This window comes from Nicotiana tabacum, chromosome 17 (assembly GCF_000715075.1).
Source record: "Nicotiana tabacum cultivar K326 chromosome 17, ASM71507v2, whole genome shotgun sequence".
Lineage (NCBI taxonomy): Eukaryota > Viridiplantae > Streptophyta > Magnoliopsida > Solanales > Solanaceae > Nicotiana > Nicotiana tabacum.
This window is the reverse complement of record NC_134096.1, coordinates 78,907,748-78,935,158: the sequence shown is the minus strand read 5'-3', so window position 1 is coordinate 78,935,158 and position 27,411 is coordinate 78,907,748. Positions and strand designations below refer to the sequence as shown.

Sequence of the window (27,411 nt, the reverse complement as noted above, 5' to 3'; positions counted from 1 at the left end):
GGTTTTGATTTTGAAATTGGGGAGAAGGGAAGGGTTGGGCGTTTTGTTTCTTGTGTTTAGAGAGGGGGGTTTCAGATTTAGGAGAGGAGAATGGGGGGTCGTGTATATTAAAAGAAAAAACAAAGAAATAAGAAAGAAAAGAGAAAAAATAAAATAAAATAAAATAAACTAATTAAATACCCTACAACACGGCGCCCAGTGTGAGGTCGGTGCGCGGTCGATGCGCGGCCGCGCACGTGTGGCAGTGAAGGTCCAAAAATGCGCGGCCACGCATGTGTGACAGTGAAGGTCCAAAAATGTGCGGCCATATGCGCAGCCAGTGCGCGGCCGCGCACGTTTGAAGTATCAACTTCTCAACTTATGCCATTTTTAGCCACTCTTCAAATTGATTTCTTCACCCGAATCATTCCAGCCTGCACACATTTATCCCTACACATTGATAAACCTGTCAATACTTCCACAATTCAAAATCAAACTCGAAAATTAACGAAAACACAAAAAACATATTGGGTTGCCTCCCAAGTAGCGCTTGATTTAACATCGTGGCACGACGAATTACAACAAACCTATGGGTTGCCTCCCAAGAAGCGCCTAATTTAACGTCGCGGCACAACTCAGGTTATCCCTTATCAAGGATCTTTCAAGTACACGGTCGAGATCATTTTGTCTTCCTCAACCATGCCCTGGTAATGTTTTAGCCTTTGTCCATTAACTTTGAACTTGCGGGAGCCATCTTCCGATGTAATCTCGACGGCTCCAGTTGGATGCGTCTCTACCACACGAAATGGTCCCGACCATCTTGACTTCAACTTGCTTGGAAATAACCTCAATCTTGAATTGTACAGCAATACCATATCTCCAGGTTTAAAGTTCTGCTCAATAATATTTTTGTCGTGCATCATCTTCATTCTCTCCTTATAAAGTCTTGTGCTCTCAAAAGCCTAGTAGCAAAACTCATCAAGCTTGTGCAACTCAGTGACTCTACTTATACCCGCCTCTTCTTTGTCGAGATTCAACTGCCTCAATGCCCTCAAGGCTCTATGCTCCAACTCCACCGGTAAGTGACACGTTTTCCCAAATATCAATTTGTACGGCGACATGCCAATCAGAGTTTTGAAAGCGGTACAATATGCCCAGAGTGCATCATCTAACTTTCTCGCCCAATCTGTTCATGTAGCATTCACAGTCTTTGTCAAAACGCTCTTTATCTCTCTGTTCGAAACTTTCACTTGCCCACTCGTTTGTGGATGATATGGGGTGGCAACCTTGTGGCGTACTCCATACTTTTCTAACAACTTAGCGAAGGCGCGATTACAGAAGTGAGTGCCTCCGTCACTGATTATTGTCCTTGGAGTGCCAAATCAGGTGAATATATTCTTTCTCAAACAAGCAATTTTGGGGTAATTGTTATTTGTAGGGAGCGCTACAGCCTCTACCCATTTTGACACTTAGTCTACTGCTACTAGTATGTACTTATTGCCATATGAGCTGACGAAAGGCCCCATGAAATTGATTCCCCATACATCAAACACTTCTACCTCCTGAATTGGGTTCATAGGCATCTCACGTCGGCGGAAAATATTCCCGATTCGTTGGCATTCATCACAACCCTTCACCCATAAGTGTGCATCTTTGAACAATATTGGCCAGTAGAAGCCCGACTCCAACACTTTCACAGTTGTCCTTACTCTTGGTGACGCGTGGCAAGTCTGCAAAATAGAAGATTGGTCTATCTCGGGGATACATCTCCGGATCATGTTATCAACATAAATCCTGAACAGATAAGGCTCATCTCAATAATAAATGCGACAGTCACGAAAGAACTTTTTCTTTTGGACAGAGGAAAGGTCATAGGGGACAATACCGCTCGCCAGGTAGTTTGCAATGTCTGCATACCATGGCGCCTCCTCCATTGCCACTGCTAGTAATTGTTCATCCGGGAATGTCTCAGTTATATCTTCTACCTCTACATTCTTTTCAGCTCTCTCCAACCTTGAAAGGTGGTCTGCCATTTGGTTCTCTACCCCTTTCCTATCGCGGATCTCCAAATCGAATTCTTGTAGCAAAAGAACCCAACGGATCAAGCGTGGCTTTAATTCCTTCTTTGCTATTAGGTACCTAAATGTTGCATGGTCAGTATAAACAATCACTTTTGAACCAATCAAATAAGACTTGAATTTGTCGAATGCAAACACCACATCCAACATCTCTTTTTCAGTCACGATATAATTGAGTTGTGCACCGCTTAGCTTTTTGCTTGCATAGTAAATTGGGTGCACCAGTTTGTCCTTTCGCTGCCCCAGAACTGCTCCTATAGCATAGTCACTCGCATTACACATGAGCTCGAACGATTGCTCCCAGTTGGGTGCAACGATGATTGGTGCAGCCACCGGTCTCTTCTTCAGCTCCTCAAATGCTAACCTGCAGTCATCAGAAAACACAAAGGAGTGATCCTTTTCAAACATAATGGGTTAGCAATTTTAGAGAAATCCTTTATAAATCGCTTGTAGAAACCGGCGTGCCCAAGGAAACTTCTTACTGCCTTGACCGAAGTGGGCGATGACAACTTCTCAATCACGTCAACCTTAGCATGGTCGACCTCAATACCCTTACTTGACACTCGATGTCCCAATATTATACCTTCTTGTACCATAAAATGGCATTTCTCCCAGTTCAACACTAAATTTGTCTCCACGCACCTTTTCAACACTCTTCTTAAATTGTGAAGATAGTCTTTGAATGAATCCCCCACGGCCCCACCACTGAGAAATCATCCATAAAGACTTCTATAATATCTTCGACTGTATCAGTGAAAATGGCTAGCATACATCTCTGAAAGGTGGCCGGTGCATTGCATAGGCCAAACGACATCCTCCGAAAGGTAAAGATGCCATACGAACAAGTAAATGACATTTTCTCTCTATCCTAAGGAGATATTGAAATCTGATTGTACCCTGAATGTCCATCCAAAAAGCAGAAGTGAGACTTCCCTGCCAATCTATCCAACATTTGGTCAATGAATAGCAAAGGAAGATGGTCTTTTCGGGTGGCCGTATTCAGTTTTCTGTAATCCATGCAAATTCTCCAACCCATGACTGTACGAGTTGAGATCAACTCATTATTCTCATTTTGCACTACAGTCATCCCACCCTTCTTTGGCACACACTGAACTGGGCTGACCCAGTTACTGTCAGAGATGAGAAAGATGATTCCTGCATCTAACCACTTGATCAATTCTTTTTTCACCACTTCTTTCATGTTAGGATTCAGCCTTCTTTGATGTTCTCTAGAAGGTTTGTGCCTATCTTCCAGTAGAATTTTATGCATACAAAATGCCGAGCTGATTCCCTTAATATCCGTAATGGTTTAGCCAATTGCAGTCTTGCATTCCATTAACACCTGCAAAAGTTGTTTGGCATGTACATCTAACAAACTGGATGAGATACTAACATGTAAAGTGGATTTAGGTCCCAAGAAGGCATACCTGAGGTGAGACGGTAACGGTTTTAGCTCTAACTGTGGTGGCTCCTCAATTGATGGCTTCGCTGGAGGTGTTTTTCTTTCTTCTAAGTGTAAGGGCTCGAATTCGAGCTCTCTTTTCCAGTACCCTCACCTTTCAAGGGCTAAAACCCACTCCGCCAAGTCCTCACCATCCATTTCTTCTAAGTTCATGAGGCAGGCTGCTAGAGGGTCTTTTGACTTCAGAGTCTCATCTTCCTCCTCCAAAATCACATCTACAACCTCTATCAGAGAGCAGTTAGCAAACTCATTGGGTCGCCGTAAAGATTTCTGCACATTGAACGTTATCTTTTCATCATTCAGTCTCATCTTTAGCTCCCCAGTTTCACAATCAATTAGAGCTCTCCCAGTGGCCAAGAATGGCCTTCCCAAAATTATGGAAATTTCCTCGTCAACCCGGCAGTCCAAAATGACAAAATCTGCCGGAAACACGAACTCTCCAATCTGCACCAGGACATCATCAAGTATACATGAGGGCCTCTTCACCGTTCGGTCGGCTAGCTGTAGTAACATAGATGTGGGTCTTGCTCTTCCAATGCCTAACCTTTTATAAATAGCCAGGGGCATCAGGTTTATGCTCGCCCCCAAATCATAAAGTGCCTTAGCAAAAGCATAGTTGCCTATTGTGCATGGGATTGTGAAACTCCCTGGGTCAGACAGCTTCTCAGCTATAGGTCTCGTCACAACCGCGCTACATATCTGAGTCAGTTTAACCGTGGCCAAGTCTTGAAAGTCAAACTTACGATACATCAAGTCCTTCATCATTTTAGCATAACCAAGCATTTCCTTCAAGGCATCAGTCAATGGAATATTCACCTGGATATGCTTCAACATCTCCATGAATTTCTTATACTTCTCGTCTTTCTGATATTTGGCCAATCTCTGGAGGAAGGGTGTTGGAGGCCACTTCTTTCCTGTGATTTGAGTTTAAACCTGACCGGGCTCTGTTTTTACAGCCTTCTCTTTCACTAGCTCAGTTTCCTTCATAACCTCTTTTTCTTTACTAGATTCAGCTTGTGCATGTTGTACCGTCAACTATGTTAACCTTGTTGAATCATCTACCTCGATGGGTACTGGCACAAGAGTTTCAGTTGAACGGGTTTCGCGAGAAATTTCTTGCTCTAGATCAATGTCTCTACCATTTCTTAAACTCACCGCCATAAGCTGTTTCGAGCCCTGCTCTTTTAGATTGACATGCATGTCTGCGGGCAACGTTCCTTGAGGGCAATTATTCAGAGCCATGGACAACTGCCCTAATTGAATCTCAATGCCTTTTATCACTGATTCATGTGCTTCGACCTTCCCTTGCATTTTTCCATTAGACCCAATCAATTGTTGCAGCATTCCTTTAATTTCGGACAACCCATCATCTTGTCTCACTATTTGTTGTTGTTGAGGCTGTTGATAAGCTAGCTGCTGATTTTGCTGATTGTAGCCTTGTTGCCTTTTGTAAGGCACAACTTAACCCTGTGGTCTCATAGCTCCAGGATTGTTACCATTATTATACTGTTGTTGTGCTGGTCTATACTGTTGATTCTGTTGCCCCCAATTTTGACCACCTTGCCTCTGTCCTCCATAGTAGGCCACATAGTTCATATCTTCCTTATAGTTCTGGTTGTCACCTTCCGTACTCCACGAGCATACATATGGTTGGTTGATACATGGTGTACATAAACCCCCATTAGTCGTGTCAACTATGTATACCTGCTGCTTCTGGCCTGATTCATCAATCTTTTTGGTGAGGATACTTATTTGCGTCATCAGAGAGGCCATATTTTCAGCTATGGAGCTCTTTGGATCCAAAGCCACTGAGTGAACAACATGAGTGATCATAGAGTCTCTTGTCATCTATCCTGAGTTCTGAGCCATTTTATCGAGTAAAATTTTGTATTCTCTGAATGATTTGCTCAAAAATGCTCCTCCTGCTGAAGCATCAACATTGGCCTTCAAGATGTCTGCCAATCCCATGGAGAACCTTTAACTCAACATCTGATCTGGAATGCCATGATGAGGACACTTAACTAGCATACCTTTGAACCTCTCCAACGTTTTTTGTAGTGTGTCTGTTAGTCTCTGCCTGAAGCTCAATATCTTGTCAACTTGTTTGGCAGTCTTATTAGGTGGGTAGAACTTGTTCAAAAACTGCTTGACTAATTCCTCCCAAGTAGTGATGGAATTTATGGGAAGTGAATTGAGCCAAGTCTGAGCCTCTGCCGTTAACGAGAATGGAAACAACAACAACCTTATTGCTTCCGGTGTCATATTTGGTTGCCTTTGCGTGACATATATCGACAAGAAATTTTTTTCAGATGCTGATGAGTATCTTCAATGTGAGATCCTAAGAACAGTCCCTTATTCTGCAACAAATGTATCATGTTGTTTGTGATTTGAAATGATTCCGCTTATATCTGAGGGACTGCAATTGCGGTTGCCAGATTTTCGGCGATGGGTTGTGCCCAATCATACAAGGCTGCTTCTAGCATAAGAGGCACCCCACCCTGGTTGTTCGGGTCATTCGCATTGTTTTTGTTGTTTGGATTTTCTATTAATCTTCCATGTCTGGTTTGGTTCGTTCTGTTGAGTTCTGTTGTTGTTTGTCTTTCTTAATTGCACGATTCAATGCCTTGAAAACTTTTTCAGGATCTGATAATGCTTCGAACAATTCACCAGTTCTTGAGGAGTTTCTAGGCATGCACCTGTAGCACCCAAGACTACACACATTAGAGTTTCAATATATTGAATTTCAAGTCAAGAAAGCTGAATAAACTACAAATTCTAACAATTCTTTTAGCCGTAATTAATAACACTATTAATTTTCCAGCAACGACACCAAAATTTGATCACGCCCAACTATGCCTTATAAAAAGGACTAAGCGGTCGTTGCAAATATAATCCGATTTACAAGTCCGGAGTCGAATCCCACAGGAAATTAACGTACTAATCACAACGTTTAGTTCAACAAGATTCCAAATAATGAACTTCCAAGAAGATTGAATAATGACTTGAGTGTTTACTAACAATTAACAAGGTAATTAAAAGGCTGTAAATTTTATTACCAACAAAGCAACTGTTGTAGACAAGATTAGGAAGATCTAGAGTTACGATTTCCCCTCTTATCGGAACCCCCCCTTGCTACGTCTGCTACAAATTTGCCTAAATACTCTCTACCGATCGTGAGCACTTTAGGTGTTGTAATTCTCTTCCGAGTAAATACAACAATTTACTAAACGTATTCTTCCAAATTACGCTAGCTAGCACTAGTTTACCGCTCACTACAATCGCACCAAGGTTTTGTTATTCCTAAACCCACCTTTAAACCCTCAGTATTGATCCCTCAAATACGTTAGTAGTGATGTTGTTCAACAACTATCTAAACGTGTACCCTTTTCTGCGTAATACACACTAAATAGGCATAGCCGATTGAGGGCCCTTCAATCAACCACAATAATCCCGTAGTTGAACAAGTAGAGAAAATTTCAATGGCAAATTTATATTAAACACAACATAGATTCATCCTCCAAGAGGTTCCATCAAACCCTAGAATAATAAGTTTAGCTACTCATAATTGTTTTAACAATCACAACATAAGAATTCATCATCAATGATAAAAAAAAGGGAGAAAGAAAGATAAAAACTCATTTTCGAATCTTCCGTCTTGCTTCTTGCCTGTTTTTGCCTTTAAAAATCACCTAAAAACCAAGATACCCTCTTTTTGGGCGAGCTGAGCTTCATATAGGTCAAGGACAATCGCCTCTAAAATTATAATTTTAGCCCTGGAAGAAGGACGTGCGCGGCCGCGCACCTGGGCAGGTGACCGCACATCTGGCCGCGCACTTTGGCCAGTTTCTGCCTGACTTGCGTGGACCAGTGCGCAGTTGGTGCGCGGCCGCGCACCTGGGCAATTTTCTGCACTCTTCTTTGTTCTTCTTTTTAAATGCGCTAACCTCCTTTGATCCTCGAACAAACTCCCAATTTACTCCATAAGCCTTTACTTGGCCTTCAACGCTCCTTATTATCTCAAAATACTCCTTAACCTCATTGTAGCCCGGAATTGCTCCTGCAAAGTATAAAAATACTCAATCAGAGCAATTTACTATCATTTAATGCTCAAACATCAGTGAAGTGCAGTCAATTTAGAGTACAAATAGTGGCTAAACTACATAGTTCTAGCCTAATATCAATACCCCACACTTAAACCATTGGTCGTCCCCGAGCAAACAAACCACACTTTACATAGACACAACCTCACTAAGCGACTTTCCTAACTCATCATACCAAGAATATTTCAAATAGACCAAGCATCACGTATTATTTACAACTTACTCACTTACTCTAACACAGAGGTCAAGAATTATCTTTCCTTCATGAATAAAGTGCCTTCCCACAACAAAAGAGAATTGTTCCACAATTAATAAAATTCATGAACAATTAGGAACTCAAGATAGACAGAATTCACTCACTCTCAAAAACGATATTCATGTGCCACAAAAGATGCACCATAGGCTTGCCCTTAGTGTACTACTCTACTAATTGAGTTCATTCAGTCAAGGATCAAGTAGGACTTTTAACTGGTTGTAATGTAGGCTGCGGGACGGGTAGGATACATTTAGATATAAGAGTATCTACTAGGGGTGGGCGTTTGGTCGGTTCGGATCAGTTTTAAGAAATTCGGTTCGATTATTTGGTTTTCGATTTTATAAAAATAGTAACAAAAATCGAACTGAAATAAGTTCGGTTCGGTTTATTTTTGTTCGATTTTCGGTTTGAACATTATCATATTTGGCTCTCTATGTAATAATTGGACTGACGAATTTGTCGGTTTTCTTTCAAAATTTCAGTAAATTAGACTGAAACCAACCGAAAATTTGTTGATTTGCTAATAATTCGGTTTTTCGGTTAACCGAACCAAATAAACTAATAACCGAAAACCGAACCGAAAAACTGAAATTTTAAAATTTTAAACCGAAACCGACCGAAAAAACCGAATAACCGAAACCGAAATAAAAATATTTTCGGTTCGGTCGGTTTTTTCGGTTCGGACCGAAATATGCCCATCCCTAACTACACCTCTCTAAACACTTTAATACATACACTTTAGCAGTCGGAACCTCCCACTTATGTCAAACCATACTCCGCCTTCAAATCAATATACATTAACTCCCAATTATTTAAGCTCAATTACATCAAGAATCACCACTCGTCAAGGAATATTTATTTTTTTATTTTATTTTATTTTTTAAATATTTTTCACAACAATACAACTATTTTCTGCATTCTTCTTTGTTCTTTTTAAATGTGCTAACTTCCTTCGATCCTCGAACAAACTCCCAATTTACTCCATAAGCCTTTACTTGGCCTTCAACGCTCCATATTATCTCAAAATACTCCTTAACCTCATTGTAGCCCGGAATTGCTCCTGAAAATATAAAAATACTCAATCAGAGCAATTTACTATCATTAACCGCTCAAAAATCAGTGAAGTGCAGCCAATTTAGAGTGCAAATAGTGGCTAAACTACATAGTTCTAGCCTACTATCAACGCTTAATTTGAAAATCTAAAACATTGAGAGAGATTACCAAAGCGTCATTTGTGGCAGAAGAAGTCTGCCAGCGTCCTCCTCCATGAAAGTGATGCCATCCTCCAAGACTTCTCGGACTCTCTTGTTATGAGTCATTGTATTTTTATTTACTTTGTTGTTGAAAACGTTACCTCATTGACTTCGTTCCCTTCGAAGATCATGTTGATGGTCATCCGAGGTGAACCTTTTGCTGTTTTTGATGGGATCACTCCCGTTGTTATTTCCAGATCCGCTACCGGTCCCTCCGGCTTTGTCGAAACCGACTTCGCCCAATTGAGGTGTTATTATCGGTCCTCTGAGCTGCTTGATTCGCGAGAACACTGGGAGGAACTGGTCCCCTTTCGTTCACGTTATTGGAAGCACATGTCAATGCTTGTTTAAACTCCGTCATCACCCGATCCTTCCTTGAGATATGATCCATGGTTATTTTTTGTTGTTCCCTCAGGAATTTGACCGTCTCTACGACATGTTCCCCTCCGCATCATTAGGGGTTGGTTCCCGCACATGCCGAGGATACTGACCTTCGCGAACCAGGGTTCTTTCGTACCCTTTGTTGCCGGTCTCACTGATTGAGTCATCGCGCTAGGTCAATTCTTCCCGTTCATCGCGTGCTTCAATATTTTGTGTGTTATTGACATCGTTAGCTACCATATCTGGTTTTTACTAAGGAAAGAACCAAAATTTAGTAGTAAAAAATAAATGGATCAAAGCAATTACATAATTGTCTATGCCCCACGGCGGGCGCCAAATTGTTTACCCGTAAAACAACACAGTTAAATTGTAACGTGATTTATAGACAAGCGAATTGATTTGATTAAAAAATAATAAAGAAATAAGAGAAAATAAGATTAACAATTGAAAATAAAGAAAATAACAAGCCTGAATCTGAGCTCGGGCTTTCCTGAAGCAAGAACAGTAATAATGAAAGCAATGATAAAATTATTTAGGTTGAGTGTAGAATAGTGAAGTACATTTTTTGTGTGAAAGATGTTTCATGTACCTACAATAGCTTTTAACCCCGCTATTTATTGCTATGTGTCATGACCCACCACATCATCATGCCACGTAGGTGCCATTTGGCATATATTAATGCCATGTGGAAGCTTACATATGAAATAGACTAGCACATGTGAGAAGGTTCTAGAGAAATTTGGAGATTTCTCATGGAAGACCTTAGAACCCTATGGAATTACTAGGAAAGTACTTAAAAGATTCTAACTATGTAGAATATTCTAGAGAAGAGACTTACTTGTAAATAATAAGGGCCTTGAGTAATAATTATTATTTACTCACTAGCCCCTATGAAACTAGTATATAAAGGAGGTTATTCATTTGTAACTCATCAAGCAAAATAATCAAGTTCTCTCTAATATAAAAGTTTCATTTGGCAAATTTCTCTTGTCTTTCTTATCTAACATTCCCTTAGCGATCTTGAGTGTAGTATTTTAGGCTGACTTGGCATAGCAAGATCGTGACCGAGTTGTGCAAGATCGTGAGCGAGTTGTCAAGTGCCACACGTGCGCTTAGTTCAAGACTAAGGACATGACATCTGCCTAGGGAAATAAGATCCTAGGATCAAGCTCCTCTTAAATGAGAATAAAAGTATCATTGATGAATATATAACAGCATGCTTTGAATGCAAATATTCTCTGTAACTGTTGCTCATTGAATGCTAGCAAATATTCCATGCAATGGCTGCTCATTGAATACTATCCGATGTCGAACCTTTGAACTTTTATCGCCAACTATATTCCCTTCAGAATCCGTCTGGTACTGGTCACACACGTTGCATCCGATATTAGTTATTTCCTTACTTATCTTTTGCCTATCTTTGATTCCACGTGTTATTTTATCATTCGACCACCTGTTATCAACCAATTTTACCCCATACACTAGCTATTGTTAAATTCTTTTACAAATCACAACTATGATGCTATGAAGCAAATATTGATTAGTGGTACATGTTATAAAATAAAGACTGTAAAGTAAAAACAAGTATAGAGAAAAACTGATATATTATTCAAACTTCAAACTTATGTACATAATGAACTGAATTCTCCTCTATTTATAAAAGAAAGGAAGTTGTTGTGTAAGCTGCTTGTAAGTTGCTACTGCAAGTTGTTGTGTAAGCTGCTTGTAAGTTGCTACTGTACCAGATATAGATAATCTTCTACTAGAGGTAATATTTATCCATAACGGAGTACAGAAAGGATAAGCTCATTGTACCAGATATAGATAATCTTCTACCAGGGGTAATATTTATCCATAACGGAGTACCAAAAAGATAAGCTTCTTCAGGAGGCTTATTTTTAATAAAGTACTAAATAGATAAACATATTTACGGCGAAGTCCCATATGGATAAGCTTCTTCAAGAAGTTTCTTTCTAACAGAGTACTAAATAAACATCCATAATATAATATATTTATAACACTCCCCCTTGGATGTTCATTAAAAGATAATGTGCCTCATTAAAACCTTACTAGGAAAAACTCCGTGCGAAAAAAAATTCTAGTGAAGGAAAAAGAGTACACATATTTAGTAATACACATAACTAGTTGTCTCATTAAAAACCTTATAAGGAAAACCCTGTGGGAAAAACCTTAGTAAGGAAAAAATAGTATAGCGCGTATTTTACTCCCTCTAATAAAAACTTTGTTTCAAATATTTGAGTCTCCGCATTCCAATCTTGTATACCATCTTCTCAAAAGTTGAAGTTGGCAAAGATTTAGTGAATAAATATGCCGGATTGTCACTTGAACGGATTTGTTGCACATCAATGTCACCATGTGTGTAGAATAATTTTGGTGAAATATGCTTCGTTCTATCTCCTTTTATAAATCCTCCCTTTAATTGGGCTATGCATGCAACATTGTCTTCGTATAAAATTATGGATCTTTTATCACATTCCAAACCATATTTTTCTTGAATAAAATGAATCACTGATCTCAACCACACGCATTCCCTACTTGCTTCATGAATAACTATTATCTCAGCATGATTTGAAGAAGTAGCAATAATGGATTGCTTTGTGGAGCGCCATGATATGACAGTATCTCCACATGTAAACACGTACCCTATTTGAGATCGAGCTTTATGTGGATCAGATAAATAACCTGCATCTGCATAACCAACAAGATCTGCACTACCTTTGTTAGAATAAAATAAACCCATATCAAGTGTTTCCTTTAAATATCGTAATATATATTTAATCCCGTTCCAATGTCTCTGTGTAGGAGAAGAGCTATATCTTGCTAGTAAATTAACAGAAAATGCTATGTCAGGCCTTGTAGCATTAAAAAGCTACATAAATGCACCAATTACACTAAGATAAGGTATTTCGGGACCAAGAAATTCCTCATACTCTTCTGAAGGTCGGAATAAATCCTTATTCACTTCAAGTGATCGAACAACCATTGGTGTACTCAATGGGTGCGCTTTGTCCATGTAAAAGCGTTTTAAGACCCTTTATGTATAGGCATATTGATGGATAAAGATCTCGTCTGCTAAATGTTAAATTTGCAGACCAAGACAAAGTTTTATCTTTCCAAGATCTTTCATCTCAAATTCTTTCTTAAGATATTCAATTGCCTTTTGGAGCTCTCCTAGAGTTCCAACAAGATTTATGTCATCAACATAAACAGCAAGTATAACAAATTCTGATGTCATTTTCTTTATAAAAATACATGGACAAATAACATCATTTATGTAACCCTCTTTCAGTAAATATTCACTAAGGCGATTATACCACATACGCCTAGATTGCTTTAAACCATACAAAGATCTTTATAATCTGATTGAATACATTTCCCGAGATTTTGGATTTGCTTTAAGCATTTTAAGTCCTTCACGGGTTTTCATATAAATTTCATTATCAAGTGAACCGTACAGATAAGTTGTAACTACATCCATTAGATGTATTTCAAGCTTTTCGTGTAGTGCTAAGCTTATGAGATATCGAAATGTTATGGCATCCATAACATGTGAATATGTTTCATCAAAATCGACTCCAGGTCGTTGTGAGAATCCTTGTGTGACAAGGCGAGCTTTGTATCTTTCAGATTCATTTTTATCATTCCTTTTTCGCACAAAAACCCATTTATGACCAACTGGTTTTATACCAGCATGTGTTTGGACTACTGGTCCAAAGACCTCTCTTTTAGCAAGTGCGTTCAATTCTGATTGAATTTCCTCTTACCATTTTGGCCAATCATATCTTTGTCGACATTCTTTGACAGATCGGGGTTCAAGATCATCACTATCTTGCATGATGTTAAGTGCAACATTATATGCAAAAATATTATTCACTACTATTTCAGATCGATTTAAATTAATCCCTTCACCAATAGAACTTATTAAAAGCTTCTCACTCACTTGAGTCTCGGGTTCATTGATTTCTTCAGGAATCTCAGAACTAATCAGATCTTGGGTCTCTTCAGGAGATCCCTTCATAGTATCGTTATCATTTGCCGATTTCTTTTTCAAGGATTTCGATCCTTAGAACACAAAGGCCCACCACGCTTCAGGCGTGCTTTAGGTTCACTAGCTCTCATGCTAGTAGATGGTCCTGCTGGGACATCAATTCGGATAGGCACATTCTCTGCAGGGATATGTGACTTAGTTATCCTATTCAAATCAGTAAATGCGTCTGGCATTTGATTTGCTATATTTTGTAAATGGATGATCTTCTGGACCTCTTGGTTACATATAGGGGTACGTGGATCAAAATGAGATAACGATGAAACTTTCCACACAATTTCTCTTTTGATTTCCTTTTTTTCTCCCCCTAATTGTGGAAAATTTGTTTTATGAAACCGACAATTTGCAAATCGAGCAGTAAATAAATCTTCCGTCAATGGTTCAAGATAGCGAATAATAAAGGGTGATTCAAACCCAACATATATTCCTAACCTTCTCTGTGGCTCCATCTTACTGCGTTGTGGTGGTGCTACTGGCACATATACAACACATCCAAAAATTCGTAGATGGGCAATATCTGGTTCATGACCAAAAACTAATTGTGACGGAGAATATTTATTATAATGTGTCAGTCTGAGACGGATAAGTAATGCTGCATGTAAGATAGCATGGCCCCAAACCATAGTGGAAAATTTTATTTCCATAAGTAGTGGTCTTGTTATCAATTGCAGGCGTTTAATAAATCACTATGCAAGGCCATTTTGAGTATGAACATAAACTACAAGATGTTCAACTTTTATCCCAACTGATAGACAATAATCATCAAAAGCTTGAGATGAGAATTCTCCAGTATTATCAAGATGAATAGCATTTATAGGATAATCTGGGAATTGTGCCCTTAATCGAATTATTTGGGCTAATAGCTTTGCAAATGCCAGATTGCGAGATGATAGTAGGCACACATGAGACCATCTTGAAGATGCATCTATTAGGACCATAAAATATCTAAACAACCCACTTGGTGGGTGAATAGGTCCACATATATCCCCATGTATACGTTCTAAAAAGGCAGGGGATTCAATGCCAACCTTCATTGGTGATGGTCTAGTGATTATTTTGCCTTGATAACAAGCATCACAAGAAAATTCATTATTTGTAAGAATCTTCAGGTTCTTTAATGGATGCCTACTCGAATTTTCAGTAATTCGTCTCATCATTATTGATGCAGGATGGCCCAAACGGCCATGCCAAAGCACAAAAATATTTGAATCAGTAAACTTCTGGTTTACGATAGAGTGTGCTTCAACTGTACTAATCTTTGACTAGTATAAGCCAGAAGATAAAGTTGGTAACTTTTCTACAATGCACTTCTCGCCAGAAATATTCTTTGTAATACAAAGATATTCCATATTCATTTCATCTACCGTCTCAACATGATACCCATTTCGGCGGATATCTATAAAACTCAATAAATTTCTTCGGGACTTGGAGGAGAATAATGCATTGTCTATTATAAGTTTTGTTCCCTTAGACAGAAATATAGTGGCTCTTCTGGAGCCTTCAATTAAACTTATATTACCAGAAATTGTTAAAACATTTGCTTTTTCCTTATGCGAAAAGTATTTCTGATCTTTGAATATGGCATGAGTTGTTCCACTATCAATTACACAAATATCTTCATGATTGGTCTTTGATCCAAACATAATTTGAGGATTATCCATATTCTCTAATACTTTCAAAGTATTTGCTCGAGATGGCAGAGTCTCGTACTGATAACGTGTTATAAAATAAAACTGTAAAGTAAAGACAAGTATAGAGAGAAACTGATATATTATTCAAATTTCAAACTCATGTACATAATGAACTGAATTCTCCTATATTTATAGAAGAAAGGAAACTGCTGTGTAAGCTGCTTGTAAGCTGTTGTGTAAGCTGCTACTCTAAGCTGTTGTGTAAGCTGCTATTTTAAGCTGTTGTGTAAGCTGCTATTTTAAGCTGTTGTGTAAGCTGCTACTGTACCAGATATAGATAATCTTCTAACAAGGGTAATATTTATCAATAACGGAGTACCGAAAGGATAATATCATTGTACCAGATATATATAATCTTCTATCGTGGGTAATATTTATCCATAACGGAGTACCGAAAGAATAAGCTTCTTCGGTAGGTTTATTTTCAATAAAATACTAAATAGATAAATATATTTACGACGGAGTCCCATATAGATAAACTTTTTTAAAAAATTTCTTTCTAACAGAGTACTAAATGAACATATATAATATAATATATTTATAACAGTACAATAGTTATTAGGAAAGAATGTATTCTCCCCAACCCCCTTGCACACTCCACCCCCAAAAAAGAAATAAAAACATATAGAATAGAACAATAGCCACTTGGCACCGACCATATAAATTAGCAAGATATTTCTGTAGGGAGTGAAGGGTCCCCATATGGCCATACATACAGAACACAGAGCAAAAGGGCTTATTCAATTCAATCTATTGCTTTTCTTAAAATGTTGAGTGAGTTGTGCCAGTAAAGTAGTAGTGTTACTGGCGGTGGCGTCGTACAGAAGCTGGGCCCACTTCCTCCTCTAGCCTGCGCCTTCTTCGTTGCCCGGCACTACGGCCCGTTCCGAAATCCGACACCTCAATCAACAACTCTCAGTATCTAATTTTGGATAAAGCCATGTCTAAAGCTCGAGTATACACCGATATCAATGTGCTTCGCCCTAGGGAATATTGGGATTACGAATCCCTTACTGTTCAATGGGGGTAAAATTTTTCCTTACCTAACCCTAATTGCCTCTGATTTTGTTCCTTTTTTATTTGGGTTTATATACTTGATGATTATTGAAATTCTAGGACTATATGCTGTTTGCTCCTTTTTAGATTGTGACGTTTCGTAATAACATCCATTTCCAGCATCCAAGAAAAATCTTGTTTTTTTCGGTCTGTTTGATGTATATAGCAATATATATAATAGCATCCCCTCAAGGCACACCCAAAAAAAGTCTCAATTTTTTCGTTATGTCTAATCTAAAAGAATATTAGGTGTTCAGTATCTATGTTATTTTGGTAAATTTTTGCTATTTCGAACTGAAAAACCTATTGAAAGCTTTTCATGTTGCACATTTATTTGGTTAATGCAAATTTCTGCCGAGTCTTGTTGAGCTGAGCGTCTATCGAAACAGCCTCCCTACCTTCCAGGGTAGGGGTAAGGTCTGCGCACACACTACCCTCCCCATACTACAAGTAAGTGGGATTCTATTGGGTTGTTGTTGTTGTTGTCTTGGTGAGCTGAGGTAAATGTTCTATCTTATATACCTTGTTGCACTTCGAGTCTTTCTATGTATTTTTTACTTCTCTATTAGCTTTCACATGATACAATTGAAGGAAAAATTCAAATACAGGATTACCAATTTGTTGAGATTAAAGATTAGTCGTGTTTGTACACATTAGGTATGTTTGTGTAAGTCTAGGAACAAGGGTGAGACTTAGAACCCTTAAGTTGTGTTAAAAGATGAATTGTTGAGTATTGGAATGGGAAGGCATCAATTGGAGCGCATAACTATAAAAATTTCATTTATCTGACCTCAATTAGTTTGGTTTTGTTGTTATTGTACGTTCTGCTACATTTGTCGATCTGAGAGCATTTTGTTTAATGAGAAATGGCTATGACCTTGTCTTGCTTAAGTGAGAGCATGTAAATTTTAAATTTTGGCTCTAGACTGCCTTGGCCCTTGGGTCAATGATTAATCATCTTTCACGAGGTTTGGTTTCACATTTGATTACTCAACTTTAATACACCAGCTAGATTGTATTATCCTCATCAGCGTCTGTCATATTTATTGTTCCAGCGATCAGGATGACTATGAGGTTGTTCGGAAAGTTGGGAGAGGAAAATACAGTGAAGTTTTTGAAGGTATAAATGTTAACAGCAACGAGAAGTGCATAATCAAGATCCTGAAACCTGTTAAGAAGAAAAAGGTATGGCATTTATTTTTGAACTTAGGTAACACGTACTGCATGGACGTGGTGGCCACACATTTATTTTTTGGTTTAATATTTTTTTTCGTTTTCTGCTTCAAAAGGAAAAAAAAATTAGAGTTTTGCTAGAAGAGCTCTTATATACTGCAATACTTGTTTTTGCCTGACTTAATCTATAGAGAATCATCAACATTGACAGCCTTAACAGAAAAATCTGTATTCGACTCATTAAAAAGTTTACTCTCAATTATTCTTATATAATAAAAGGTCTACTCTCAATTATTTGTTCATCTGTGGATAGGGTGTCTACAGAGAAATAAGTCACGTCTCTTTTCTGAAACTCTGGAAGAAATGGTCAGTTCTGTTCATACAAAATCGAGAATGTCTAAATTTGGTTACTTTCTGACATATATAGTGTCTGGAAAAGTTAGCCAGTCTCAACACTATTTACTGCATCAAATAGGTTATCTCTTGATTGCGTTTCTCTGTCAGTTTGGTAGTACTATATATCCTCTGTTCATTTGACTCCTCACCTTTCTCTTAAGTTTTCAATTAATAGTTTAGTCTGGAGTTGCTTGCTTGGAGAAAAACAAAAATGAATGTGCATGCTTTTAAATTGACATTAGTGGTGTTTGTGTATAGATCAAAAGAGAGATAAAGATATTGCAAAACCTCTGTGGTGGACCAAACATTGTCAAACTCCTTGATATTGTCAGAGATCAGCATTCAAAAACTCCAAGCTTGATTTTTGAGTACGTGAACAGCACTGATTTCAAAGTTTTGTACCCAACGCTAACGGATTATGACATACGGTACTACATATATGAGCTTCTCAAGGTAAGAGATAAATCCAGTGGATGGCAGTCACAGTGACTTTACAAGTACATATGTTCTGAGTTGTCTTGTCTTTCTTTTCTATATTGTCTTTCTTCTCTCAGAACATAAAATAGAGTTGTATGTATGTCTTAACTTTTTATCCGTCCAAAAGTTCATCTGCCCCAATACTTCCCTACTGCAGCTTCTTTTTCAAGGTTTTTACGAGCATGAGGATTTCGGGAGTCCCCCAACTTTCTCACTCTTTCTGAATTCGGAAACACTTGCCAGATATTGAGTGGATGCATCCTCGTATATTTTTGATCAAATCTGAGTTCAAATTCAATTCATAACTCCTAAACTCCTAGGCTTATCTCAAGTGGAAATTTTGGAAACCAAAGTATTGGTGCCATTAAAGTGCCCTAATTTGGATTCAACCGACACCTATATTCAGATAATTGGAAGTCTGTCGAAAGAGTCTCGTAATCTTGGTCCAAAGGATCGGCCCCATACGGATTTCTCGGTCATCAAAAAAAAAAAGGGAGTCTCGTAATCTTGGGTCAGTGGAAATGACTAAGATTGAAAACTTGTTTTAGTACACCTTATTCTGCATGCCAATGTAGACAAATTTCAAATACAGCTATTTAATTGACTGTTTGGGACCTATTCTTTATGTACATTGCTAGACATACTTACCAATTTATGGAGGTGGTGGGGAACTAAACTTCTTATCAACCTGCAGGCGCTAGATTATTGTCATTCACAGGGAATAATGCATAGAGATGTCAAGCCCCATAATGTTATGATAGACCATGAACTGCGGAAGCTTCGCTTGATAGATTGGGGTCTTGCTGAATTTTACCATCCAGGGAAAGAGTATAATGTCCGTGTTGCTTCAAGGTAAGAGATAATCTGCTGACAGTATGTGTGGACCTGATATAGTTACTTTGCCAGCAACAGTTTCCTATATATAGCTTCTCTATCTGCAGATCCATTCTGTACTTTTGAATTGTTCTCTGGACAAGTCATGAGTTTTTAGTCAGAAAGCAAGTGATTTCACCATATCCCTTTTTAAGTTAGAAGAAATGGTATTTCAGGTCCACACTGAGTCAAAGTGTTGTATGCCTGACTTTTACTCTTGGACTTGATATTATTTTCTAGTTCCTTGTCAAAAACTATCTGAAAACTCTTTTAAAGGAACCTCAGTCACTTAGGTTATACTAGCAGAATTAGACTGCATCCGTTTTTGTTGAGGCAAGAAGGAGCTTTTGTACTGTACCCATTTTGGCCAGTCTCTATCAGCCTTTACAAAGGAACGAAAGCTGTTCCTGCACCATACACAATAAAATAATGCAAAAATAATGACGGGGGTGGTAGGAGAACGTTAGGAATCCTTTCAGGTCACACTAACTCAGCATATGTGGCAAATTGGTTTCATGCTGTAAGTCGAGTATTTGCACTTGAAGTCTCTCGACTCTTGTTCGTAAACTTGCATGGAGGTTGGAAAATTTGGATTTGTGGTTGTTGGTGTGCTTGTGTCCTTGTTTGGTCTATGATTTCAAGGCTATTGCAACAAGTCTGAAGTCTTCTTTTCTTGTGTTTCAGATACTTCAAGGGCCCTGAACTTCTAGTTGACTTGCAAGACTATGACTATTCTTTGGACATGTGGAGCCTTGGCTGCATGTTTGCAGGAATGGTGAGAGATTTTATGATTCATAATATAAGCTATCAGTTGGTTTATAATTATAGGCTATCAGTTGTGGGGCCTGGGAAGCTGTAAACATCTGAAAGGAGTTGTTAAAAGATTGTATTTACTTGTTTGAATCATTTTTCTTTTTCCTCCTTTTTCTTTTGTGGCTAACTTATGCCTATTATTCTCTTTTTGCAGATCTTTCGCAAGGAACCTTTCTTTTATGGTCATGATAATCAGGATCAGCTCGTCAAAATTGCAAAGGTAATGCCTAGTGACTGACCAATGTGTTTATTTGCCTTGATTTTGTTCCTCGAATGAGAAAGGGGAGGTTGATCAAGTGAAAAAACCCAATACAATAGTTACTTGTAACTAAACAAAAATGTTATATAAAACTATAAAAGTAATTTTAGCTGCTTGACATGGGGTTGATGGATTATTATTGTTATAGGTACTTGGGACAGATGAGTTGAACGCATATTTGCACAAGTATCAATTAGAGCTTGATCCTCAGCTAGAGGCTATGGTTGGGAGGTATGCTTCTTGCTTTCCTTCACCTGTTGTTAGCACTCTTATCAATGAAATAAAACTAGGCTAAAGTAATTACTAAACAACTAAGAGCTGTGACAACATAGGGTTGCTAAGTTCATCTCAATAGCTAGCTTTATCAGAATTGTGGCCCCTCTGATTTATAGTCAAAACTAGTGAACAAAACCGCGCGTAGCGCGGTCATAAAAGATAAGACAAATCAAGTAATAAAAAGAATAAACTTAGCGCAAGCAGATTATTTTATTGAGTACGTGTTTTTGCGTTTCTTTTTCTTACTGGAGCTTTCTACTCTGAAATTTTTAATAGAAGTTACAATTTTTTTTTTTTTGGTAAATAAATTTTTTTTATAACCATTTGCGATATGTACAAGTAGAACTAAACTATTGCAGTTTGACATCTCCAAACCGCAGCAAAGCAACTAACCAACTATGACATCAAGTACTACTAACCACCTGAAACTACCAAGCTCCCTCTACAAAGGATAAAAATTGAGCTTTGTAAGTGTTACTTTTAGTCTACTCCTCATGGATCCTCTATAAAAAATCTCCTGAATAATCCTCCTCACAATAGTTTTCGGATCTGTTTGCTTAGCTTGAAATACTCTATGATTCCTCTCTATCCACAAGTGATACACACCTGCCGCCAGTGTCATTCGATAAATTTCTGCAATTGCGCTTCTTCCTCTAGCATAGTCTTCTGCCCATTTAAGCTCCTCTAGCCAAGGCATGGCTGCTCTGTGAATCCCCTGGCATTGTAATAGTTTACACCACACTTGAGTTAAACACATTGGAAGAATATGTGATTAATGCTCTCATTCTGAGTTAAACACAATGGGCACTCTTGGTCACTTATGACACCCCACTTCATCAATCTATCCTTTGTAGCTAGTTTCCCATGAGCTGCAAGCCTAAGAATAAAGATCCACTTTTCAGAACCAAGATTATTGCAGACAATCTTCCTCCATTGCACTTTAGGGAAGTCTCCTCTCATAAGCATATACATCCATCTTTACATAGAACTCTGTCATGTTCTTTAGATCGGCCTCCATTATCCCAGCTTTTTGGACATAGCTTCTGATCTTCAAGATCTTCTGTATCACCCATGGTGCTTGTGTGGGCATAATCTCCCATATTTGCTGCTCCTTTGTGTAATATGAGTGTACCCATTTTACCCACATCTTGTCCTTTTTGCAACAAAGATTCCACAGTAGCTTGCTAACAGATGCCCTATGCCATAGGGTAATATCCAATATATTTAAACCACCGGCAACTTTAGGGTAGCATATCTTCTCCCAAGCAAGCAATGCCTTCTTAGTCAACTCTACGCCTCCAGTCCATAGAAATTTTCTACATGTAGCTTCAATGAGTTTTATTACTTTTTTCGGCAATACAAACACTTGTGACCAAAAAACTTGAATGGAGAAAAGAACATTCTTAATCAATTGTACCCTGCCTGCATAGGACAAGAATTTTGATGTCCAGCTTGTGATCCTTCCCAGATTCTTTCAAGTAGTGGTTGACACTGGATGACCGATAATCTTTTAGTACTAAGTGGCACTCCCAAATATCTGAATGGCATATCACCTTTGGAAAACCCGAGCAGATCTAGGATAGCCTGTCGTGTGACCATATCTACTCCCCCAAAGTATACAGAACTTTTCTCCTTATTAGCAACAAGGCCAGAGGCTTTAGAAAACTCCTGAAAGCACTCAAAAAGCAGATGGACAGAAACTACATCTCCTCTACAGAACATGAGTAGATCGTCAGCAAATCCCAATTGAAATAGTTGCAGCTTTGAGCATCTAGGATGATAGTTAAAATTTGGAACATCATGCAGTCTCTTTAGAAGCCTAGAAAAATATTCCATGGCTAAGACAAAGAGGAAGGGTGGCATGGGATCACCCTGTCTCAGTCCTCTTTTAGCAGCAAATGGTTCTGTAGGCCATCCATTAATACAAATGGAGTAGGATACAGTCCTTAGGCACTTCATCACCCATTGTATAAACTGTACTGGGAAGTTCAGATTTACCAAAACTTGCTCAATAAAATCCCATTCCAAGGAGTCATATGCTTTCTGCATATCAACCTTGACCATGCACCTTGGAGATATACCCCTCCTCCCATAACCTTTAACCAACTCATGGCTGAGGATAATATTATCACTAATTACTCTCCCAGGCACAAAAGTTGATTGGCTATCCTCTATAAGGATATCCATTACACTTTGAAGCCTACTAGTTAAGATCTTAGATATCACTTTGTAAAGTACTGTACAATAGGAAATAGGTCTAAACTCCTTAACAGCCGGGGGGTTTTTCACTTTAGGGATAAGGGTCACTAATGTGCAGTTAATAGGTTTATACATAAAAGTAGTATTAAAGAAATACAATACAACAGTGGTAAAGAAGTACATAGAAGTTACACTGTTGCTATGTACCTAAACTAATTCTTCTTTGGAAAGATTATTAGAGCCTTTGAAAATCAAGATAGCACATTAAATTTATCATTAATGAGGTGGGAGGTACATCCAAGAAAATAAAAGTGATATCTTAGAGAGCGAGAATAAAAGTACAAGTGATAACTATCTACAACCCAAATGTTGTTGCATGCCCGCAATATTTGTGAGTTTATTGGACGCGTATTTGGCATGACAAATTGAAGTGGAACCAAACCTTATTAATCTTTCATAATTACAGCTTCCTAAAATTATCAAAATATAGTAGTTATGTAAAGGGTATCTTTAAGTACTAAAATTGCATACAAATAGTTACGGAGTTATAACGAATGGCCGCAATAAATTTAGGGCTATTCATTTTTAGCCCATGCGCCGAAAATTATTACAAGTGCTGTTCAAAATCACAAGTATATACACTGATTATGTATATATATACACACACACACAAAATATAAAACATATGCAATAAAAATACTAAGAAATGAGGGAGTTTGTACATTTATTTCTTTTTCTTAACGCAAATAAGTGTTTTACAATATATTTTTACGTACAAAACCAGCCGAGTACAGCTAAATTAAAAAGAATTGTAATATAGACTTATCAAAAGAAAAGAACTACAATTTGAAGGCCATCTTACAGGACAATTCGCAGTGATCCCTTGTGTTAATTTCCTTTACCAACCTCTTTACTACATATGTAAATTCTCTATTAAGTAAAAAAAAAAAGCTACTGAAAGTGAAATTGCCGGGTTCAACTATACCAAAATATAGAAAAGAAGAAACATAAGAATTATTGAACTACATTCTCATTAATTATCCAATTCAATTGGATTACGAAAAGAATCCAAATAATTAGAAGTATGAAAATAAATAAATTATTTAGAGAATAAACGGTTAGGATTTAGGAATATAAAAAGAACCAACCCGTGTTATAAAACAACTACATAATATATTGTATATCAACATAAATCGTACTATTAAATACTAAACAATTATAGGAGCAGTGTAAAATAAAGAACAATAATTCATAGGATCATGTAAAGAATATGCAGAGCTAGAATCACATTTCTGGGGCCTAATCAAACAACCAAAGAGACTGGCAAATAGAAACTTTAGTCAGATATATCCAAGATCACAAATAAAATAATAATCAAAAACGAAAAAGAAAAAAATATATTTTAATGGATATCGAATTACCCTCTCATAGTCTATAGTAAAGCAAGCTTATTCATAGCTTAATATGTTAGAACTCATATGAGAATCAACCTCAGATATTAAGCTCATAAAAAGTATTTCATTCGAAAAATAACATGTGAGCCTTATATAAAGTAGAAGACGAACCTGAGCATGCATCGGTGATGCCAACCGCGGGCACTGCACTCTTTCACTCACACGTGTAGCTCATTCATGCATGTGAAGAAGCTACTTACTCCACTTAACCCTCTCCTCATAAAATGTGCAAGTAAGAATTCGAATAACAATACAATGAAGTGAATAATTACCAATCTAATACAAAGTGATTTATCAAGCTTCTAAATTATCAGTTGAAAAGCACCTGTAAAGAGCTGAAAAAGGAGGGGGCAAGATTGGTCCCTAGATTGGCAGATGCGTTGGCTGTTGAAGAAGCCCACAATATTCTTATAGCCCTATTTTTATGATATTCATTGCATAAATTGATCACTGAAGTAATGATAGTCTTTTGGGCTTTCTAAATGGAAAAGAGAAGGAAGAGTAAGGGAGGAGGTGCAATTAGAGAATTTAATTAAGAAGTGATTTTTGGATACTTTAATGTAGCACATAAATAGAAAAAATAGAAAAAATTTGAGAATAAAGATAAGTGTGATTCTTGGCCAAAGAGATATGCCACATCACTTTTTCTATTGCCAACTTTATATATATATATATATATATATATATATATATATAGATTCTTAGCTATTGAAGATGAATACAATCCTCTTTTTCCCGTGCAGACACAGTAGGAAGCCATGGTCCAAATTTATTAATGCAGACAATCAGCATCTAGTGTCACCAGAGGTATTGCTTCTCCTCTCTCTATATATACACACACAGAGACTCCGTCCCAATTTTGTGACACTATCCTTTTTAGTCATTCCCACACCTGTCACCTTTCTATATTTCGTAATAATTTAACTTTAAACTTCCTATTTTATCATTAATGAAATGATTTATAGCCACACAATTCTCTATGGCTTGTTTTAGACCACAAGTTTCAAAAGTCTTTCGTTTTTCTTTAACTCTGCCCAGCTAAACACCGTCACATAAAATGAGTATTTTATATATATATATATATATATATATATATATATATATATATATATATATATATATATATATATATATATGTGTAAGTTTGTCTGAATAAGATGAAACCGACAGGGATGACAGCTACGCCTAAGCAGCTGTATGAGTCTTCACTATCCATTTGACAAATGATTTTGATCTTTAATTGCAGGCTATAGATTTTCTTGACAAGCTTCTTCGTTATGATCATCAGTCTAGACTTACAGCAAAAGAAGCAATGGTAATCCTTTTTAGCCACTCTTTTGGAGTTTTAAATTCTGGGCTTCATCTTTATTTTTCCTCGGTTTCTGTCTTCTATGACCCTTTCCAGTACAAGACCCCAATAATAACTTCTTCTTATTCTCCAATTATAACTTATTAAAGAAATGCTTTTGGGAACAATTTCTTAAACCTGTAAAAGGAACGATTTTCTGGACATTTTAAAACATACGTTACTGATACCCAAGTGTTAGGAGTATAAATGAGATCCAAGAAACAGATTAGTGAGGGTAGCAAGGTGGTGATTATGAAGTGCGTTTCGCTCTTTCTTTCTGTTCTTGGCTATGTTTTTTCCTTTTTTGTGACGGTAGCAAGGTGGTAATGCAAGATCTTTAATATTCAACTTTCCATAAGCATCAGGTTGCGTAACCTACTAACTTTTTTCTCTGCGCTCTTTTTAGGCCCATCCATATTTCTTGCAAGTGAGGGCTGCAGAAACTAGCAGGATGAGGACACAGTAGCTTTCTTGTCTTGCTTGCTGTCAATGGGAAGAAAGAAAACTATGGCGTGATGTACCATTTGAATCCTTGTTAAGTAACATTTGTGGAAACTCGTAGTTGAACTCGAGTATTAACATCTACCGAATTTGGGGAAATACAGAATTTTATTTTCAGAATTTCCCTTTCCGCGTAGGGGTATTCATTGGTTGGTTTAATACAGTCGGTTTTAAGATGTTATACCAATACTATATTGCGTTTTTTTCACCTGGTTTCGTTTTATGCGATTTGGTGACATTGGTTCTATAAATATTAGACACAATTACCAAATTTGAAACAAATATGTTTGCAGTCATTCAACAAATTAAATTTCGGTAACAAATTCACCTATCATGTTTAATATTTAGGAAGTCGCACAATAACTATTAGCCATATTAAATCTTTTTTGCAGGACCAACAAATACCCATTACTAACAGATACCCATGAATTAAATTAAAAGAATCAGCGTTGAAGTTTGGTATTTAATTAGCTTTGAAGTTTGCTGCCCACGTTTAACCAAATCTAATGCCAGCAGAGAATTATTGTCACTGAGGAAATCTTTTGTTACTTCTATCTCTAGTCTAAAAGTACAATTATTAATATTCGAAATTAATTGATATTCTAAATTTTACTACATTACACTCCGGGTATCTTATTAGAAATCATTAGTGATCAAACATTAAAAGATTAAAGTTGATATTAGAACATTATTCATTCCATGAATTATATTCCATGTAAAAAGGGCCAAAATTGTCCTTAGACTATTCGATTTGGTACAAATATGCCCTCCGTCCACCTATTGAAGCAAAAATGCCCCCACCGTTATCTTTCTGGTTCACTTATGCCCCTACGACTAATGTTCAATGCCAAATAAAAAAAAATTTACTTAAATTACACGTGACAACTTTTTATTGGTCTAATTTTAAACCATGACCCCAATTAAACAAACCTACCCTTAATCCATTTTTTTACCCAGCCCAAAAATCCGACCCGCCTTAAAAAATGGCCAAACTCTTGATTGTCAAAAAAATTAACTTCTCCATCTTTCCAATTCTACCACCATCATAGTTGCCACCACATTTTTAGTCTAGGGGCAGTTTTGGTCATTTTTCATAGTTTTATCATCTTCTTCATTTTACATTTATCATTGGTGCTGTCTTTTTTCGAAAATGTTCGTCATAAGACCCTAATTTTCACATTCAAATATCACTTACATAGGTAAATCTTTTTTTCTTTCTCGTCACATAAGATAATCAAAGAACATATTATGAATTTATGAGCTTTAAATTCCGGAATCCAGTTTTTTCTTCACAATTTTTGTAAATTTTGCAAACTCTTA

The 27,411-nt window shown here is 37.4% G+C and overlaps 1 protein-coding gene across 1 annotated transcript; it reads left to right on the top strand.

Annotated features, from left to right (window-relative positions):
* Positions 1–16,021: 16,021 nt before the first annotated feature.
* LOC107832227 (casein kinase II subunit alpha-like) lies at positions 16,022–26,211 on the top strand (the record flags this gene model as incomplete). Its single annotated transcript, NM_001326272.1, is given in 10 exon segments — positions 16,022–16,292; positions 17,378–17,507; positions 18,150–18,344; positions 19,063–19,220; positions 19,926–20,016; positions 20,209–20,274; positions 20,462–20,544; positions 24,986–25,049; positions 25,489–25,557; positions 25,997–26,211. Coding segments are annotated over 10 exon segments (1,002 nt in total). The 3' UTR covers positions 26,057–26,211.
* Between the last annotated feature and the right edge of the window lie 1,200 nt (positions 26,212–27,411).